At 40.5% G+C, this 20805-nt stretch overlaps 1 protein-coding gene across 4 annotated transcripts in view; it reads left to right on the top strand.

Annotated features, from left to right (window-relative positions):
• The window catches only part of LOC135198612 (probable ubiquitin carboxyl-terminal hydrolase FAF-X), a 506622-nt gene that overhangs the window by 250407 nt on the left and 235410 nt on the right, over positions 1-20805 (top strand). For all 4 annotated transcript variants that reach the window (XM_064226360.1, XM_064226357.1, XM_064226358.1 and 1 more), the window contains exon 28: positions 12331-12602. In XM_064226360.1, coding sequence (XP_064082430.1) covers positions 12331-12602 — 272 coding nt within the window. The remainder of the gene's footprint in view (positions 1-12330; positions 12603-20805) is intronic.

Below are 20805 nucleotides of genomic sequence, written 5' to 3'. Positions count from 1 at the left end.
CTATTCATTTACAAGGAGGCTCGTACTGGCCCGGAGAAAAGTGAATGCAGCGTCCACACGTTGGGACTTATAATCTCTCACAAATGGATAGCTGGCTAAAATGTGATTTGATGAAAGCTGGTCTCATAAACTTGGGTAATGCAACACTTGCGGGCAGAGAGACGTGACACGTGGCTCAGAGAATCTGGAAAAGAATCCCAGATTAGACAAGATAAAAGAAAAAGGATTTCTTTTTATCAGTTACTATTAGTATTTCATTCTCAAACACTGGGTGTTACGAACTCCCTTTAGGAGGAAGTCGTAACTGGTTCTTTTATTTTAATCTTAAATCCAGTGACAAAAACAAATCAGTATGAGCGAGGAAAATCAGAAAGACACAGGCAAAAATTTCACAATATTTATTACACAATAAATATACGTACACTGATGGCTCACAAAAAGTAATAAATAGACAAAACACATAAGGCCATCAAATAACTCAAAAGAGTCACCTATAACTAAAGCTAAACCCTACTCATAGAGAAGAAACCAAATCTTAATCTTAATAAGGGACCCAAATAAATTTACCCACCACGCTAACCTATTACTAAATAGAAAGGAAAGAAGTGGAAGGACATACAAAAAGAAACAATAATCCTACCTAAGACATAACAATCTAAACCTTAATATACTATCAAACACTTTAGAAGACCATATAATTACACACTCTTTAAGGTGTAGCTAAAAATACACACAGATTGGTCCTATGACACAGACCAGTACTAATACAGACGAGTCCATATATCGCTCAAAAAATGCAGTCACAGAACGTCACTCCCATCAGAAGAACTGCACTTCAAAACCGTTGGTGGATATACACACTTTAGTCTACGGCTCGCCAAAGATACAGGGGATGTTCCTCTTACCTGAGAGTGTTCCGAAGGATCACTGACCCTTGTACACGGACACACTAATCAATTGGGCGTTCTGTAAGGACGGACACGCAGGTTTGACAGCACTTAGGGCTGGTATTGCGGCACTTCTGGGAGGCGTTCCTTGGAGCACTGGTATCGTGCTGGTGTGTCCCGGACACTACATGCAGTATACTTAAATATACTGAAGTGAAATGGTACTCTGTTCGTGGCAGAGGGTAATAGTGCAGGAGAGAAAGTAAAAGGTGGGAGTACTTCAGCAGCCAGTCGATGGACAGTGTCAAGAATTAGTGGCACTGTAAAATGGTAAGACCTGACGTGCACTGGTGGTGGCCAGTCCTAAACTGGTAACGACTTCCCTGTCTGGGAGTAATGAATTTGCGTGGCACACTGTGCGGGTTGTGCTTGCGGTATACGCAAGTCTTTTGTGATAAAGAAAATGAAAAGACCACTCGGGCAACAACAGGTAATGGAAATTTTAGAAATGCTCAGTCCCTCGCTGAAGTACTCAATAAATGAAATAACTAAATGCTTGCAAACTGCAATGGACACAAGCGCGTACGTATCACGCTCGGTGTAAATGAAAGACACAATAGACTAAAATAATGTTAATTCTGCATGCTATAATTAATGGTAAGATGTAGTACTCTTGGCTTCGTGAATACTGGGTTCTCTCTCTCTCTCTCTCTCTCTCTCTCTCTCTCTCTCTCTCTCCTCTCAGAGGGTGAAAAATGATATATGAATGAACTCCCTTGTATTGAATTGAACTAATAATGTTTGTTTAATATGACGCAACTTGCGTTAAATTATCTACTTACGTTAACGTTTAATGAAAGAATTGCTTTTGATAACGTTTTATGAAAATGATAACGCGCTCGCGGTGAACGATTTTTACGTTAATAGTAGCGGCTTGCGCTTATGAAATGATTTGCGTTTCAATATAAATTTCACAAAGACTTGTTTTACGTTAACAATTCTTGTAATTTACTCTACTTTTAAGATTTAAGTTAATTTTACGTAAGTATACTAGGTCCTTGTGACAAGCGAAACGACGGTAAGGATTTTAAACAATGTTAGCAAACATTTGTGAATGAGGTTACGTTAAGTACGAAGGGAAATGAAACTTTCGCTCTGCGAGCGAGTGAGCGATGCGACGTGAAACGCGGTGAGCGGGCAGAGCGGGTTGGACATCGTGTCGTTCAAAACAGCTGATCCTCTGTAAACGCGAGGCGATTTACAACACGAACTTCTAGTTTCTTATTCAAGGGGAATTACGTTAATTTCTCTGGCAGAACGATAGATACTAGTACCGAGATTAATATTATTTACGTTAAAACTTTGAGACTTACGTTACTTTGCTTAAATTGTTTAGGTAATGCTTAAAGAGATAACAAACATGGCTGCCGCTGTGAGTGAAACGAAGGCTGGCTGGCAGGCATGAGAGTGCACGTGCGCGAAGCTGAATTAAGCTGAGAGCTAAGCGGTTACCAACACTTGGAATGAAAACTAAGTTAAAAATGAATTCCCTAACATATCACAGACAAAAGAATTGTACACTTCTTTTGCCGTAACTATTAGTAAAACACTCCTAACTAGCTAGGCTTTCCAACACAGCAATAAACCCTGGCAAAGCACTTCCTAGTTTTGATCTGGTTCTTTCTGGCATCTATTCTACACACGTGCTCTGTCTCGTCCGACGAGGACAGCACAAAGTAACAGAGAATTCGCGGGGCAAATTGTTTGCTCGCCGCTAAAATAAAGCTCTGGCGCGTTCGCCATTACAATAATAAGATTTCTACCTACGCTCTTTTAAACACTTCATCAGGAAAATACTTAAACGTACCTTAAGCTAACATTTGTTATAGAATAATCATATTAAAAGAATGGTATACCTTACCGTGAGTCAGTGTCTGTCTTCTTTCCCTGCAAGTGTGCTTTCTTTTTTGCGCTTTGAAAAACATTTACATTCGTTTTACAAGGATAATGTGATTTACAAGCTTTTTTTAAGCAAGCTAGGTTCAAATCCTCGGCGAGGTCGACACTTTTACGTATTAGCCCGGCCTTGAGAGAGGCTATATACGTAAACGGAAATAATTGAGGGAGGACAAGAGGAAATTAATGGAACTTACCGTAAAACTGATTATTAATGAATATTTCTTTAGAGGAAAAGGTAGGTCGCCAGAGACTCCGCTAAATACTTTACAGCTATTTATTTACAAAGAGGCCCGTACTGGCCTGGAGAAAAGTGAATGCAGCGTCCACACGTTGGGACTTATAATCCCTCACAATCTCTCACAAATGGATAGCTGGCTAAAATGTGATTTGATGAAAGCTAGTCTCATAAACTTGGGTAATGCAACACTTGCGGGCAGAGAGATGTGACACGTGGCTCAGGGAATCTGGAAAAGAATCCCAGATTAGATAAGATAAAAGAGAAAGGATTTCTTTTTATCAGTTACTATTAGTATTTCGTTCTCTAACACTGGGGAAAAGGAACTTCTATTGTTTCACTGAGGTATGCAATGACTTCATTCGTCTGGGACGATCACACAAGGGGAAGCATGCGGCCATGAGGCAGTGAAAGGGAACAAAAGGATGAGTTCTTTTTGGGTTGGAAATTGAATTGGGAAAACGAGGATCAAATAGATAATAGGATGGAAGAGACTGGCAATATGCTGTTTCACAAGACGTACCTGGACGTCGTGTTCAGTGTGGACCTTTGTAGAAAAATGTGGCCTTGCTTTGTCTTAGGCCTGGGTCGATCGGCGCACCACTCACGCCCTGGGTTGGCCTAACAGGAAGGCCGGTGGTTGGACATCCGTCCGAGGTCACGTCCTGCAGTCGACTGGGGAAGAATCCAGGTGGTTTGCTTGGGTGTTGGAAGTCAGCTTAACCCCCCACGAGCAAGGCAAATCCTGGAAACAAAACATACAGCCAGCAGAGGGGTCACAGGAAAAAGAGCTTAAGATATAGGTCTAAGAAGTACCAATCTGCCTAGATCCTTCCCTTTTGAGATACGTCCCTAAACTGACAAAAGACTTTTCCCCCAACTGGGGAACCCCCTATCTCTGGCTGGCGGGTTTTGGGTTTCCCGCGTTTTACTAAAAATCAGCTGATATTTGGAAGAAATGGCTGCCGTTTTCCAAATCAAATTAATTAATTAATATCTGGGTAGACGGAACGATCTATAAACGTCACAATATATATATATGATTTATATATATATATATATATATATATATATAATATATATATATATTATATATATATATATATATAATATATATATGTATATAATATATATATAATGTATGTTTTGGTTTTCTATTTAATTTTATGGCATTAATAACCTAGATGTTGTGACATCAATTTAGCTGACGTAAATCAATTAATCCACAAATAATACTATGAACAGAGAATAATCAATAGAATCACTAATCTTTGGAAACATCTCAGTAGAAACTTGAAAAACCAAAGGGAAGAAACCATTATCTATCAATGTCAAAGAATTTAGTTAACATTCCTAGAGTGAAATGCAGATTTCGTAAGAATAGTTTCAGGATGACAAGTAACAGGGAAAAGAAAATCCTCAGCTGATTGCTTAAAACTTCAAAAGCTCCTTTAATAATTTAACCAGACTACTGACCAAGTCAGCTCTTGTAGATTTATAAGTGGCTTGAAGTTTTTTCATGAATGTGGCAAAAAATGAGAAAGACATGTTAACCCTCTTACGCCGAAGCAGTATAATCGAAATTGTCTCCCCAATGCCGGGCCTGTCTGGGAGTGAGCACGGAAGCGGAAAAATTTTTTTTCCAAAAAATCACAGCGCGCTTAGTTTTCAAGATTAAGAGTTCATTTTTGGCTCATTTTTTTGTCATAGCCTGAAGTTTAGTATGCAACTATAAGAAATGAAAAAAAAAATATCATTAACATATGTAAATAATGTGATATATTATTGCGCAAAAAAAAAAATTCATATATAATAGTATTCAAATCACGCTGTGCGGAAAACGGTTAAAGCTAACGAGTTACTTTTTTTTCGCTGTATTGTACACTAAATTGCAATCATTTTGATATATAACACATTGTAAAGCGATCAAAGCAACGCAGAAAAAATATCACAAAATGATGCATGAATTCGTAACGCGCAGACCTAAAAATATGTTTTTTTTTTTCAAAAATTCACCGTAAATCTTAATCTTCTAGAGACTTCCAATTTGTTTCAAAATGAAGAAAAATTATTTAATATTACGATACTGTAAGAGTTTTAACTTAGAATTGCAGTTTTCGACCATTTTGGGCGAGTTAAAGTTGACAGAATGTTGAGATTTTTATATATTTTTTTTATATGCAGATATTTCGAAAATGAGAAAAGCTAAAACCTTCAAATATTTTTTGTTTTATTTTGCATGAAATTGCGCACATTTTCATATGTGAAACTCTATAAAACGCCTAATATGAAAAGGAGCAAATATTAGGAGAATGCGACGTACGCATTTTGGATATTTGCGGCCGCGAATCCACGCGCGGAGGGAAGGAAAATGTTTTTTTCAAAAATTCACCATAAATCAAAATATTGTGCTAGAGACTTCGAATTTGTTTTAAAGTGAAGATAAATGACTGAATATTACTAGACTATAAGAGTTTTAGCTTACAATTATGTTTTTTGACCATTTCGGTAGAGTCAAAGTTGACCGAACGTGGTTTTTTTTCTATTTATCGTGATTTATATGCAAATATTTCGAAAATGAGAAAAGCTACAACCTTCAACTATTTTTTGTTGTATTTTGCATGAAATTGCGCACATTTTCATGTATGAAACTATAAAAGGCCTAATATGAAAAGGAACAAATATTAGGAGAATGCGACGTACGCATTTCGGAGATTTGCGGCCGAGAATCGGTGCGCAGAGGGAAGATTTTTTTTTTTTTTTTTTTTTTTTTTTTTTATTTTTTTTTTTTTTTTTTTTTTTTTTTTTTCCCAAAAATACACCGTAAATCTAAATATTGTTCTAGAGACTTCCAATTTGTTTTAAAGTGAAGATAAATGACTGAATATTACTAGACTGTAAGATTTATAGCTTACAAATGCGTTTTTCGACCATTCGGTTGAGTTAAAGTTGACCTAACATAGTTTTTTCCTGTATACCGTGATTTATATGCAAATATTTCGAAAATGAGAAAAGCTACAACCCTCAACTATTTTTTGTTGTATTCTGCATGAAATTGCCCACATTTTCATATATGAAACTCTATAAAAGGCCTAATGTGAAAAGGAACAAATATTAGGGGAATGCAACATACGCATTTTGGAGATTTGCGGCCGAGAATCGGCGCGCAGAGGGAAGAAAAGTTTTTTTCAAAAATTCACCATAAATCTAAATATTGTTCTAGACACTTCCAATATGTTTTAAAGTGAAGATAAATTACTGATATTACTAGACTGTAAGACTTTTAGCTTACAAATACATTTTTCGACCATTTCGGTTGAGTCAAAGATGACCAAATGTAGTTTTTTCCTATTTAATGTGATTTACAGTACGCGCGGAAAGTATAGCTGGTTCGACGCGGCCAGCCATTATTTTCGCGGTTTTTGACAGTACCCCATAAAGCTAGTGTGAGTCAGCGGAAAGTTCAGCTGGCGCTTGCGAGATAATGTATGTATTGGCAACTCTCGTTCACAACAATAACAAACATCTCAGTCGACCGCGTGCTCTCCTAAGTGGCGAAAGTGTTTTTTTCCCCCTCATTTTTTGTCCCCTGCGCTTCGCGGTATTGTTCGTTTTTGTGTTGTGCTGGTCGTTCCTGATGCCCAGGAAGTTTGTTAGTAAAGAGGAGATATCCTCTATCATAGATCTGCATAAGGCAGGTATCTCAGTGCGTGATATTTGTGCTCAGAAGAGGTTATCTGAGCGAACTGTGTATCGCTGGATCAACCGTTACCACGAGGGAGACCCTGACGACCTCCCTACCCCCAAACCTCGGTCTGGGAGGCCTCGTAAGATAAAGACCACGACTTTGAGGCTGATCCATCGTCAGCTAAAGAAAGACCCTTCTCTCACAGCACGTGAAATCAAGGACAAGAATTCTCGTGTGCTGGGAAACGTCTCGTTGAGGACGGTGCAAGAACGCATCCACGACGACCTGTTGCTGCGATCCTACAAAGCTAGGAAGAAGCCGCTCCTGACCGCTCAGCAAAAGCAACGAAGGCTTGCTTTTGCCAAAAAGTACTTGTTGTGGGATATTTCTCAGTGGGAACAGGTGTTATGGACTGATGAGGCTACATTTAGTGTGACTGGGAGTGGTGCCAAGAGAGTGTACCGTCCGTCTGGCTCCGATCCCCACCTCCCTCAGTACACCACAAAGACTGTGAAGCACCTCCTAGCCTCATGGTATGGGCTTCTTTTGGGTATGGTGGTGTTGGGGAATTAGTGTTCCTCCCAAGAATGAGTATATGAACCGCTTCAATTACTTTGAGCTTTGGGAGACTATTTAGAGGGTCTTTTGAAAAAAAGAGTGGCACTTTAGTTTTTTTTATGCAGGATGGGGCACCGTGCCACACCGCTAAATTAGTGGTTAACTGGTTGAAGGATTGTGAAGTGCCCTTTTTTAGTGACTGGCCAGGATCCTCACCTGATTTGAACCCCATAGAAAACGTGTGGAGCATCATTAAGAGGCGGCTTCAGACCCGAGATACCTCTTCTCTCCCAAAGCTTGAAGCGGCCATCAGGGAGGTTTGGGAGAACAAAACATTGGAGCCAGAAAGAAAACCCTCCAAAACAATCTTGCATCAAGTGTTCCCAGGCGACTTAGAGAAGTCATCAAGCGCCGGGGCAACACAACAAAGTACTAGTGAGGGGGTAAGTGTTCCCAAATCATACTTTTTTTCTTTCATTGCCTAATCCAAAAAATGCATTTTTTTCAGTGCCCCGGCCATACTTTCCTCCGCGTGTACTGTATATGCAAATATTTCCAAAATGAGAAAAGCTACAACCTTCAACTATTTTTTGTTGTATTTTGCATGAAATTGCGCACATTTTCATATATAAAACTCTATAAACGGCCTAATATGAAAAGGAACAAATATTAGGAGAATGCGACGTACGCATTTCGGAGATTTGAGGCTGAGAATCGGCGCGCGTAGGGAAGAAAAAAGTTTTTTTCAAAATTCACCATAATTCTAAATATTGTTTTAGAGACTTCCAATTTGTTTTAAAGTGAAGATAAATTGAAGATATACGAAAGAAGAAAACTAGGAGCAGCAAGAGCTTTTGAGGTTCTGAGAAAAAACATTTGGTCGAGGCATGAAATCAGCTTGAGAACTAAGATGAGAATATTCAATGCAGTAGTAATACCAGTCCTGATGTATGGCCTCGTCCACCTGGGGCCACTGACCAGAACAGAGGAGAAAGTTGGATTGCTTTTTGAGATGAAGCTGCTGAGAAGAAATACTGGCATTAAATGGGATGATTATGTTAGAAATGAAGACATCAGGGTGAGATTGAGGCAAAGGCCAGTCAGTACCAGGTTTTGAAGAGGGGAAGGATGTCCTTGAAAGATGGTTTTTTGACAATTTTGGTTGAGTCAAAAGTTGACCGAACGTAGTTTTTTTCCTATTTATCGTGATTTATATGCAAATATTTCGAAAATGAGAAAGACTACAACTTTCAACTATTTTTTGTTGTATTCTGTATTAAAAGGCCTAGTATGAAAAGGAACAAATATTAGGAGAATGTGATGTACACTTTCAAAATTTTTTTTTTTTTTTTTTTTTTTTCCTAAAATTCACCATAAATCTAAATATTGTTAGAGACTTCCAATTTGTTTTAAAATGAAGATAAATGACTGAATATATGTATATATATATATATATATATATTTTATATATATTATATATATATATATATATATATATATATATATATATATATATATATATATATATATATATATATATATATATATATATATGTATGTATGTATGTATTTATGTATGGATGTATGTATGTATGTATGTATGTATACATTTTTCGATTCTGGTACGAATACATAAATAAAAGGAATGCAGGTGACACTTTTCTTTTTGCATACAATGAAATATATAATATCATGCACAGATACGGATATATAAAAACTTGTAATAAATATAAAAATAAATATGAAATAAATGCAGAATACTCACTCGTAAGCCTGACTCTTTGTTCTATTCTTGTTTTCTCCCTCCTCCATTGAAGAGTCTTGCATTTTTTTCCTCTCGACAAGACGAGGTACAGGGGGGGGAGGGAGACGCGCGCCCTTACTGCCGAAGGGATGCGCTGTCCTGTGCGCCCTCTGCTGTCTGTTGCTGAGGCGCACTCCAATAAAAGACCGCAGTGTGGTATTTGTGGTCACACTCCCCGAACTTGCAAAGAGCTATTTTGCAGGTGCGACAGAAGAACCAGGTGTATCTCCTTCTGCCATTCATATGGCACACCCGGCACCGTTTCTGCCTGCGCCCTTGTAGGAGCTCCAGTTTGTGATCCCCTGGCTGCAGCTGACACACAGTGTCCACTACCTGACAAGAACCGGTGCGGGCGGGGCCAGCAGCAGGGGCGTCGGCAGGAGCAGGATGACCAAAGTTGGCCCTCCTAAGGTCTGCCCTTTCCTCTAGGGGCAGATCTGCAGCTCGGGGCAGGGGGGCAGACATGGAAGGCCACTCATCGGGATTAAAGTGGATGAGGGCATCCCTGGCTGCCTCGAGGAACTGCAAGTGGGTCATCCTCCGGAGACCGGGACCGTAGTACCCACAGTAGAGTATGTAGGCATTTTGGAGGGCCAACTGAAGAATGTACTTGAGGAGCTTCTGGGTCCACCTCCTGGTTCTTCTGGCGAAGGGATAATACTGGATGAGTTGATCTAAGAGATCAACTCCTCCCATGTGCCTATTGTAGTGCCCAATGACGGTAGGGCGGTCTGCACGAAACTCCTCATACACCATACACAACTCGGCCCTGTCGACGTGTCTTCTTCCGCTGTGCGACTTCCTCTTGGACAGGTTCATGGCTCCTCGTAATCATGGGGACGAGTCAGACACCCTTCCAACAGATGACGAAGACAGCTCCCTTCTGCCGCCACTGTGTCTTTCGCCTTGCCAGATGTTGTGGATGGCTAGCGAACCTCTTGAGGACATTCGGGGCCCCACGCACCAACCAAAGGGTACCACTGACGTGAACACCTGCTTCATACAGTTCCAGGGCCAGGGATACCGAGTTGTAATAATATCCATAAAAGGTGGTATCCCTGGTTACAGAAACGATCCACAAGCCTGAACACAGTTTCACGCTCCGTGGGAAGACCCCAGAATACACTTAAGAAGTCCACGACGTATCCAGTGTTGGACTCTGTAATAAAAAAAAATTTTACTCCATATTTCTTCGGCTTCTTGGGGTTATAGACTTTTATGCTAAGACGTCCTTTGTAAGGCATCATCCCCTCATCCAAAGAAAGGTTCTTTGCAGGAACCACGAGATTTTTACAACGTTCACGAATGTATTCCAACACTGGGCGCACTAAGATGAGGCGATCGGAGTTATTCCGGGGTATGGCTCTTCGGTTGAAGGCGTTGAAATATCTGTCCAACGCCAGGAAGGTATCACAGGGCATAACGCTGGGCACATTGGCCGTACCTAAAAAAAAATTACGTCTCCAATATTGCCTGACGTCGGCAGCAGGCATCAATCCAAAGAAAATGTGGAGCCCCACAAAATGCGCCATGTCAATGAAGTTGCAGCCCCGCCAGCGATACGATAATGTCGTGCGCAGTTCATCATGGCAGTACCGAGCATAGTCCGCCGTCTCTGCTACCAGGTACTCCAGCAATTCCAGCGTAAGGACAGCTGGATGAACCCCATGAGAGGAACCGGTACGGTGAGCCCAGGGTTTGCCGTGAATGGGTGCATGTTATGTGGGGTGGGGTCCTCCGTCCACCCCTCGTCGCTCTCAGACGACCGACCTTCACCTTGGGTGGCGCAACGATCCGACCTTCACCTTGGCTGGCTCAACGATCCGACCTTCTACGTGCCCGTGCCCGTGCGCGTGCACGATTTCGCACACGAAACCCCCCCACTGGCCCATCTCCCTAACTTAGGCCTTCGCTTTCTGTATCATCATCCGCTTTAAAACTAGACCCCATACGTATCCTCATCCTCCCCCTCCTCAGATTCCCCCTCATATGCACTAAAACCACTAAATTTAAGCTCACTTTCGGGATGTGAGCCTCAAACAGACATTGGGGCCAAATATTCATCGTCACTGACATCGGGAGGGATGTCCTCATCACTGGATGACCAACCGCCATCAAAATGAGGACTTGCAACATACTCCCGATCGAGCTCCGATAAGTACTCGTCTATGTCCCTTGGTTGAAGGCCTCCGAAATTCCTACGAGTGCCCCTAAGGACACCCCGATGCTTCCTAGGGGTTACTAAAGGCATATGAGACACACGTCGTGATCCTAAACCACTTTCATCCACATCTGGCCGCACAGAACGGCGTTGAGGCGCCAGGTCATCTTGGGTGCTTGGTCCTTCGCCAGCATCCAAGTCCAGAATACGCCTCACACGATCCCTTCCGATGGGTGAAACGCGCCTTTCGCGTTCCATACGTCGTTGAGACATCTCTATGAACGTCCTGTAGCAACACAAATACTCAAAGTCTCGCACAAGTTCGGAAAAACATGATTGCGTCAAAAGATCGCTCTCGGACGACGCGTCGCTGATGCGAGAAGGAGGCACTTTGCGCATGCGCACTTGGGTCACGCTTCTAAACAAAACAGCAGCTTGAACCGTGAACTCCCAGCATCCCTCAAGGCGCGTGATTCAAAAGTTTTCGGCTGGTAGGCCTATAAGTATTTTTCCGCGAATTTAAAAAAAAAACTTTATGTCGACGTATAATACGTCCAATTGGCACCCGGAAGACATTTTATCTCGACGTTTAATACGTCCAATCGGCATAAGAGGATTAAGATAGAAAAAAAAACTTTGAGACAATAAATGATGCATTAGAGCATATGATACTGCTTTTAAATATGATGTGCGAGGTGCTCAGTAGGTATTACGCCTTTCCTATAATATTGTAAATGAATGTCATGCGACTTGCCCAAGAAATGAACCGCAGTTGGTTCCTTTAGGTCTTCCTTTTCATATTTTTACCGAATAAATTTTTTAATCGTTGTTTGTTGTAGGTATTATGTGAATTTTTTTTAAATGTAACATATGTACCTTTGGTATTTTCTGTTTAGAATTTTTGGGATAGTGTTATTTTTAGGAGCCTTTTTATATTGCAGATGATAGTTCAAGATATTAAGTGTATGTTAGCTTTTGAGTCCAAGGTACCAAAAAGTATAGTTAATTTGATTAATATTTGAATTTTTTAATTTTCAGTTTGCCGTGAAGGATTGGAGACTTTATCAGTGGTCTTAGCATTGTATCCTCCTGCATTAGAAACCCTAACTAAGGATACCCAGTTTCATAAATTGGTAATGGGTTTGGTGCTGGTGGGTGGGGAGCGCAGTATTCGCCAGTGCGCTATGGAGCAGCTTTTACTCATGGCCACCAAATGCTCGAATTCTCCACATACCCTCGTTGTCTTCATTGTGATGCTTTTTAATGTTCTAAATGGACTAAACAATGATTACTCTAAGGAATATTTCCAGGTATGTATTGTCTGAATTTATTTATATACATTGAAATTCAACTTAACAGACAGTTTGGGGGGGGCTACCTCTCCTGGTAAGTAACAAAATCTGCTATGGAACAAAGACTGGTAAATAACAAACACAATCTAGTACCCTTAAGCCACACACTTGGCTACTAGTGAACAGCAATTCCATTATAAAAAAATAAACTATCCTAACTGGTATTTTGATAGTTATTTTCTTAATATGTTTGTTTCCTTATTAGATCATATGCTTATCTGAAAAATTAATTTCCATAAAAATACATACAATATAGTACTGGACTGTAACTTTACACTAACAACAACTTTACACAAACATAGCCGATTGCATAGTTCTAAATACTTCCTTTTTATGCTTAGAAGATACATGAAAATCATGTATAATTCAATATATATTTATTTTGAAATTACAAAATTCTCTCTCTCTCTCTCTCTCTCTCTCTCTCTCTCTCTCTCCTCTCTCTCTCTCTATCTCTCTCTCTCTTCTCTCTCTCTCTCTCTCTCTCTCTCTCTCTCTCTCTCTCTCTCTCTCTCTCTCTCTCATTAATGTTATTGACATTCAGGTATTGTAGCTGATACAGTAATATAGTGTGATGTGCTTACATTTTTCAGTTTGTGTATGTGTACATGTAGTGCACATATGCATGGCAGTAAGGTAAACTATGCACTTACTATGCATTTCTCTCTCTCACTCCTGCATTTTTTTCATAATGTGATGCTTTTGCATACATAGGTAGAAACAAATACACAGACTGGCTAAATGCAAACTCTCATACCTCTAACTAGTCGTACCAACTTAATGTCTCATATTATAATTCATTACTTTTTTTTTTTTTTTTTACTGCAACCAACACACACTATTTCAGTGATCTCCACTCGGTAAAACACGGTCGTAGATAGTAGGAAGTGTACAGTGGACCCCTCCACATTCGTGTTCTCAAGATTTGCAGACTCACTTAAGCTGGTATGACACTAGTCATTTCTTGCTTGCGGTTTTGGCCAGCATCCAGCCGATGCTTGTGAGCAAAAGTTTTGTATCGTCACACTAGGAACTCATGGTTTCGAGGAGCCGTAGGAAAAAGTAAACAAAACTGATCAGCTGATATCATCATGGCCCCCAGAAATTGTCAGACTGTTGCAAGATGTGCTGCAGTGGTGTATTTCTCGGAAACTAACGTGAATGCAAGAGTAACAAAAAAAGTTTGTGGGTTCGAGAGGGGCTCAGGAGAAGAGAAGCCAAAGGTCTGAGAGTGCGTCCTATCAGCAGCAGCCATCTTGTTTGGTTACACTACGCTGTAGCTCGCGGTTCATGCTGGCTGCTTCCCGTTCTGTTGGGAAGCTAAAGGCTCGAAGCTGGAGGAAAAAAAGGCCTAGTGTTGAGACCACCTTTAGTTGCGGTATTTTTCTATGAGAAATACCCATTCATTGTTGTACTGTTTTCTTGCAGTTCTTAGCATTTTTATAGGGGTTCTAAGCATTCGGGGATTCCAGTTATTTGCTGGGAGTATGGAACGCAATCCTCATGAGTACTGAGGGTCCAGTGTATTGACAGAACTGAATCGTGATACAATTTGTTTGCCAGTGTTAGATACTCTAACCAATGCACGTTTATTTGGAGTAGTATTACAGTTGTTGTCTTGTCAAAAACTTGCTACTCCTTTTGGTGACTTCCATAAGTAAAGTTAAAATTAAATTATATTCGCTTCCCATGTAATGAGCAATGAAGAAGTAGGGTGTTAGAAAGTATATATTGCTAAAGCTGCAAGTTGTAAGTGCAGCTGAATAAACAAAGTGCAGGCTGCTGAATGTTTTGGACAGGTGAAAACGTCTGAAACTAACAAAATAACAGCTTGTGCCTGTGTGAATACTAACATATCCTTTCATAAATGGAGTACTAGTGCAAGTGCTTACAGTTTACATGTGACCAGAGACAGCCTAACTCCACCACTGTGCCCGCAGCCTTGTCCGCCTTCACAAGCTCTCTGAGTCTTCTCCTGTTTTTATGTGGCACATTTTTCTTGTGTCTGTAGGGTGTTTGCACCGGTGTATTTCGTTATTGTCGTGGAAAATTACATCTACCTCTTCAGCACCAATGTACAGAGCAGTGCTGTCCTGTGTTTTTATTCTTAGTGTGTTACCCTTTTTTTTGGTGGAGGAGAAATTATATCATCCCTGTGCAGAAGAGCACGAATCACTTGGCACCCCCATTATGCGCGTTGCAAGTGGTAACATGATACTCAAGTGTTGTAGGTGTTTTCCCCGTTGCTTTGAGTGTAGCCCACAGTTTGTGGCCAGCCTGTAGTGCTCTTCCTGTAAGGTCCTGTGTTAGTTTTAAAGGGGTTTTGGTTGGGGGGGGGGGGGGGGGGGGGGGGGGGGTAGACCATTCACTTGAAATTCAAGCTTCCAGAATTATGGTGTTCATTAAGAAAAAGTAAGAGGAGATGAAGCAATATACAGAAAAAAAATTCTCTTATTAAAAAAAGAAAAATTAATTATAAGTTATAGATGGAAATTGTTTAAATACTACAAGAGAATAGTATTGGGGCAGTAATACAAAGCCTCTTTGCTTGAACTGAAGTTGCAGTTGCACAACATCTTTGGGAAGACTACTCCACATTCCAACGATGTGAGGAGTAAAGGACCTCTGAAAGTGAGAAGTTCTACAGTGAGGCATATTTACCACAATTGGTGCTGCGGTACTGCTGTTTAGTAAATTTGGTTGCTCCCAGCAAAAGTGGATCGGGGATCAGTTGTGAATATGAAAGATCTCCGGTAAAATACAACTCATAAAAAATTGACGAACGAGACTGTCGGCGATGGTCCGAGGAAACGGAAACCTACCACCGTGAATCACTTTATGTAAAAGCAATAAATTTTTTGGCAGAAACAGATATCCAAACCGGAGAACAGTATTCTACTAAAGGAAGGACAGATGGCCTAAAACAGGTTGCATTGATTTTATCACAGCTGTAAATATACAGTGCTACCTTGATATACAAGTTTAATTAATTCTGTGACCGATCTTGTAAATCAGTTTGCTCATAGATCAAATAAAATTTTCCCATTAAAATTAATTTAAAAGCCATTAATCCATTCCAACCCCCGAAAAACACCAATTTTTGTTGTTACATGTTTTTAAATAAAGTTTACTTTATAAATGACAAATTTATGAAAAAATACATAAAAGTAAATATGAATAAACTTTTTTATTAAGTGGGCTTTACCTTGAAGATCACATGAAGATGCTAGCAGGAGATAGGCAGGGGAGGTTTTTTCACATCATCCTCTATCACTAACTTAACTTACTCGTTATACACACAGTGCCACATAGCTATATTTAACTTACTATGATTCATTTTATAGTGTTCCCCCATATTCGTGGGAATTTGTGGATATTTCTCATAGAAAAATTATGCGAATAGGCGAATTTCCTGCGTGTAATGGAGGTATATGTTCCAGAGAGAAATCCGTGAAAACATGAGTCCGCAAATCCACATGAGGAGGAGTTGACTGTTGCTAACCTTAATTGCTACTCTTTTTATTTTTAATAAATTTCTTCACTGACATTTGCCTTTTTTGCCTCGCTTTCCTCATGTTCACATACAGGGCATTTCACTAAAAACCTTTTCCAAGAGGTTTGTTTCTTCCTGTCTTTCAAAATTTGTTGAACGTTAACTAGGCAAGTGTTGTTAAACAGCTCCAATGCACGACCTGTTGCAACTTTTTCAGGGTGTTGCTTTTCAATAAACACTAAAATTTTCTATCACATTTCCAACTCTACCTTAATCTCCAAAACCATCAAAGTCTGTACACTGCTGCTGCTGAAGGCCACTTAATTCCTCTGTTGTCAGTTCCTTGTTGTTTTCCTCAGTGAGTTTGTCAACATCTTCATATGCTTCCAGGCATATGGACTTTCCAAGGGGCACAAATTTGAATCCTTTGAAGTCCAATTTGGACACAATCTCAAGCCACAGCTTCTTCCATGCAGAGTTTAAGGTCCTTTTAACACCCTGCCTGGCCATGTCAGTAATTTTTTTCCAGATCTCTTGAAGGGTGAGGTTTGTGGCCTCCATAACCTTGAAGCAGCGCTTGAACAGGTGCTTGGTGAAGAGCTTGTCAAAATTTGAAATCGCCTGCTGGTCCATGGGTTGCAGGATATGGGTGGTGGTGTGTGTAAGGAAGAGGACCTCGATAAACTTTAATTCCTCATAGATGCTTTCTGTGAGGGTTGGTGGGCACAGGAGCATTGTTGAGGATGAAAAGGGCTTTCAGGGTTAAGTTATTTGTGGTGAGATAATTCTTGATGGTAGGACCAATGACCACGGTTAGATACTGGACGAAGATATCGCTTGTGACCCACACATTTGAGGTTACCCTCCACCTACCCTAAAGATTTTTTTTTTGGTTACCTTATGATACTTGAAGACTGGGGTTTTTTGAACGGGGATGAGTGTTTAGTCTCTTTCCCCTATTCAAACTCTTAGGAGAAGTAATAATTTCTGGCGTCAGAGGGAGCGAGCATGACGCTGATCACTCCATGTTGGCCTTCGAGAGACTGGATTCACAGAGGTTACGTCCTTTCTGGCGCACTTTCCAAGGACCCTTCCCGAGAGAGTCGCTCTACTCTAACAGCCCCACTTCGAGAGGTACCATAAAACCTCTCCGCTCCGAGTCTGACTCCATTCAGACTATAGCGAAGTTGATCTGAGCGAGAGGCTTTTCAAGACTAGTGGCAAGTGCTATTGCCAAGGCAAAGAAGACCTTCCTATCTTGCAGTGTACCAACCGGAGTGGGCCGTTTTTGCAGATGGTGCAGGAAGAATGCCTTTTCCTCCACCTCGGCCTCTGTGAATTAGATTGCCGTCTTCCCTTTCCGTCTGAGGAATGTGGATAAGCTGGCACTCCCGTCTATTAAAGGATACAGAAGTATGTTGTCGACGACCTTTAGACTCAGAGATTTGGATCTGTCGAACGGCAAAGCCCTTCATGATTTTTGAGGTATGTTGAAATCTCGAAACTGTATACTTCGAAGCTTCCGACATGGGACTTAGACGTAGTCTGGAAGTTCCTGATGTCGAAGCCTTTCGAACCTCTCCTTTCTGCGAACTTAAAGCACGTGACCAGAAAGGCTTATTATTATTTCTAACTGCTATAGCTACGGCAAAGAGGGTTAGTGAGGTTTAAGCCATCAGCGGACGTATTGGCTTTAGAGGACATAATGCGGTGTGTTCTCTAAGCCCTTCATTCTTGACTAAGAATGGAAACCCGTCTAACCCTTGGCCCAGAAGCTTGGAGATCAAGGGGATGGCACAAATTATTGGGCAAGATCCAGAGAGTCCTGTGCCCTTTCAGGGCTCTCAAGTTTTACCTAGATAAAACTAAGGAAAGTCGAGGTCCTTGGGACAATCTGCGGTGTTCCGTAAAAAGGCCAGACTTGCCCATGTCAAAGAAGGCCTGGCGTTCTTTTTAAAGAGCTTTTCAAAGAGGCTCATTCATCATGTTTGGACAACGTCAGGCGTGACGCTTGGCTGGACGCTCGTCTGGACGCTCAGCGTGACGCTTCTCTGGATGCTCGTCTAGACGCCAGGCGTGATGCTTTGCTGGACGCTCGTCTGGACGCTCAGCGTGACGCTTCTCTGGACGCTCGTCAAGACGCCAGGCGTGACGCTGTGCTGGACACTCGTCTGGACGCTCGGCAGGACGCCCAGCGTGATGCTTTTCTGGACGCTCGGTAGGACGCTCAGCATGACGCTTTTCTGGACGCTCGTCAAGACGCTCGGCATGACGCTGTTTGGACAAGGATTTGAAACTTTAAAGTAAATGCTCACGAGGTGAGGGCGCGGCCTCGGAGGCATTTCTAAAGAGCATGGCACTCAGTAACATCCTGAGTGCCACGTTTTAGCGAAGCAACTCTTTGTTCGCTTCACAATACCTGAGGGATGTGAAGACGGCATATGAGATCTGCTGCTCGTTAGGGCCATACGTGTCCGCAGACACAATCTTGGGGGCAAGAAGTACCACTCATCCTATCCTATAGAAAATGGTTAGGAAGAGCTGTTAATTATAGTTGTTGGGTCGGCCGCCAGTGGCAGACTTCTCAATTCTTAAGCCTTAGTTAAACATCCTTAACTTTGGCTAGGTTGGTCAGGTGGTGATATATATTACTTCTTAGCCCTCATGGTATGGTCAATATGGTCTAGTCACATTGTGGTCACGCTCCTGTTGACAGATCATCTAGAACTCACCAGCTATACAGGTCACTACCTTGCTGGTGACTAGTAAAGCAAAAGCCGACTTGGGTGACAGTAATCACGAAGTCAGCTATGCTAACAGGTATGGAACCAAGATGTCAATCATCTGCATGCAATGTGTTTCCTAAATCATTCTATTCTGTCCTTTCCCACCTCCAAAGGTGGGATTCAGCTATATATATATCTGACAGGTAAGTTTCATGAACAAAATGATATTGTTATGATACAATAAAGTTTGTTCATACTTACCTGGCAGATATATATAATCAAGTACCCACCCACCTCCCCTCAGGGGACAGTGGCACTAGAAAATCTGAATAGAAAATGGGAATGGTTCCTGATACCTGCCTCCCAGCGGCGGGAATGGGTACTAACCACCTGGCCGACCACTGCGTGTGTCGTAAGTTTTGAAATTCTGTCAGACTTCGGAGAATACAGCTATATATATATATCTGCCAGGTAAGTATGAACAAACTTTATTGTATCATAACAATATCATTTTTCCTTAACTCCATGCACGGTAACTCAGCTAAAAATCTCAGAATTTCTTTAGTCACCTTGTTGTAACTTCCCACCATTTTCTATTAGGCATTACATAAAGTGTTATACATGAAAATGTGCGCAATTTCATGTAAAATGCAACAAAAAATAACTTATGGTTATAGCTTTTATCATTTTGAAATATTTTCATATAAATCACGATAAATAGAAAAAATTCTACCTTTGGTCAACTTTTAACTCGACCAAAATGGTCGAAAACTGTAATTGTAAGCTAAAACACTTACATTCTAGTAATATTCAATTAATTAGCTTCATTTTGCAACAAACGGGTAGTCTCTAGCACTATTTCGATTTATGGTGAATTTTTGAAAAACTTTTTTTTACATCCACGCGTTATGAATTCATGCATCATATTGTGATATTTTCTCTCTGTTGCTTTGATCATTTTACAATTTGTTGCTTTGATCGTTTTACAATTTGTTTTTATACCAAAATCATTGAAATTTTGTGTAAAATAGTACAACGGAAAAAAATAACTCGCTATCTTTAACCGTTTTGCTCACAGAGAGATTTGTATACAATTATACATAGTATATGAAATTTTTTCGCGCTGTTATATATTTCAATATTTATATATGATAATGATATTTTTTTCATTTCTAATGGTTGTACACTAAACTTTAGGCAATGACAAAAAAAAGAGGAGCCAAAAATGAACTCTTTAATCTTAAAAACTAAGCGTGCTGTGATTTTTTTAAACAAAACTTTTTTTTTTTCCGCTTCGGCGCTAACTCCCGAACACCGCCAGCATACAACAGACACTTTTGTAAATAGTCTCTCGGCGCTTAAGGGTTAATCGCACCTATTTGGTATGTTATGGTACCTTAAATCACAGATTTTATGGCACTAGAGAAGCACCATAAAACCGGATCACCATTAACAGTGTGCTGATAACCGGGGACTCCCAGTATTGAGCACACCAAATCTTCAGACCTGGTAAACTTTAAGGTTGGTCACTTTTAAGAAAAAAACACATCAGTGGAAAGAGGAAGATATGCAAAATAAAATGTATTTTTATTTTCTGTATCTTCCACTGGAAGTTGAAAGTGAATATTTGCAACTCTGTGCAGGACCTGTTTACCAAGGTACAGTAGAGCCCTGGACCTCGATGTTAATTCGTTCCAGAAGAAGCGACGAGATGCGATTTCGTCAAGATCTGAATGAATTTTTCCCATAGGAAACATTACCCATAAATACACATAAATTACAATTAAATAAGTTCACTGTTAAATAACATACCATTCAATGCACTTTTTTTCATTTTTAAATATATACTCTTGTAAAATAACTGCCCTTCGTACACCCAATTTGGCCATAATAGGTGGTTGACTGAACGCCATAGGCTGGCTAGGTGTAATATGTACTGTAA

Source organism: Macrobrachium nipponense, chromosome 22 (genome assembly GCF_015104395.2).
Source record: "Macrobrachium nipponense isolate FS-2020 chromosome 22, ASM1510439v2, whole genome shotgun sequence".
Classification (NCBI taxonomy): domain Eukaryota; kingdom Metazoa; phylum Arthropoda; class Malacostraca; order Decapoda; family Palaemonidae; genus Macrobrachium; species Macrobrachium nipponense.
This window is presented reverse-complemented; position numbering and strand designations above follow the sequence as displayed.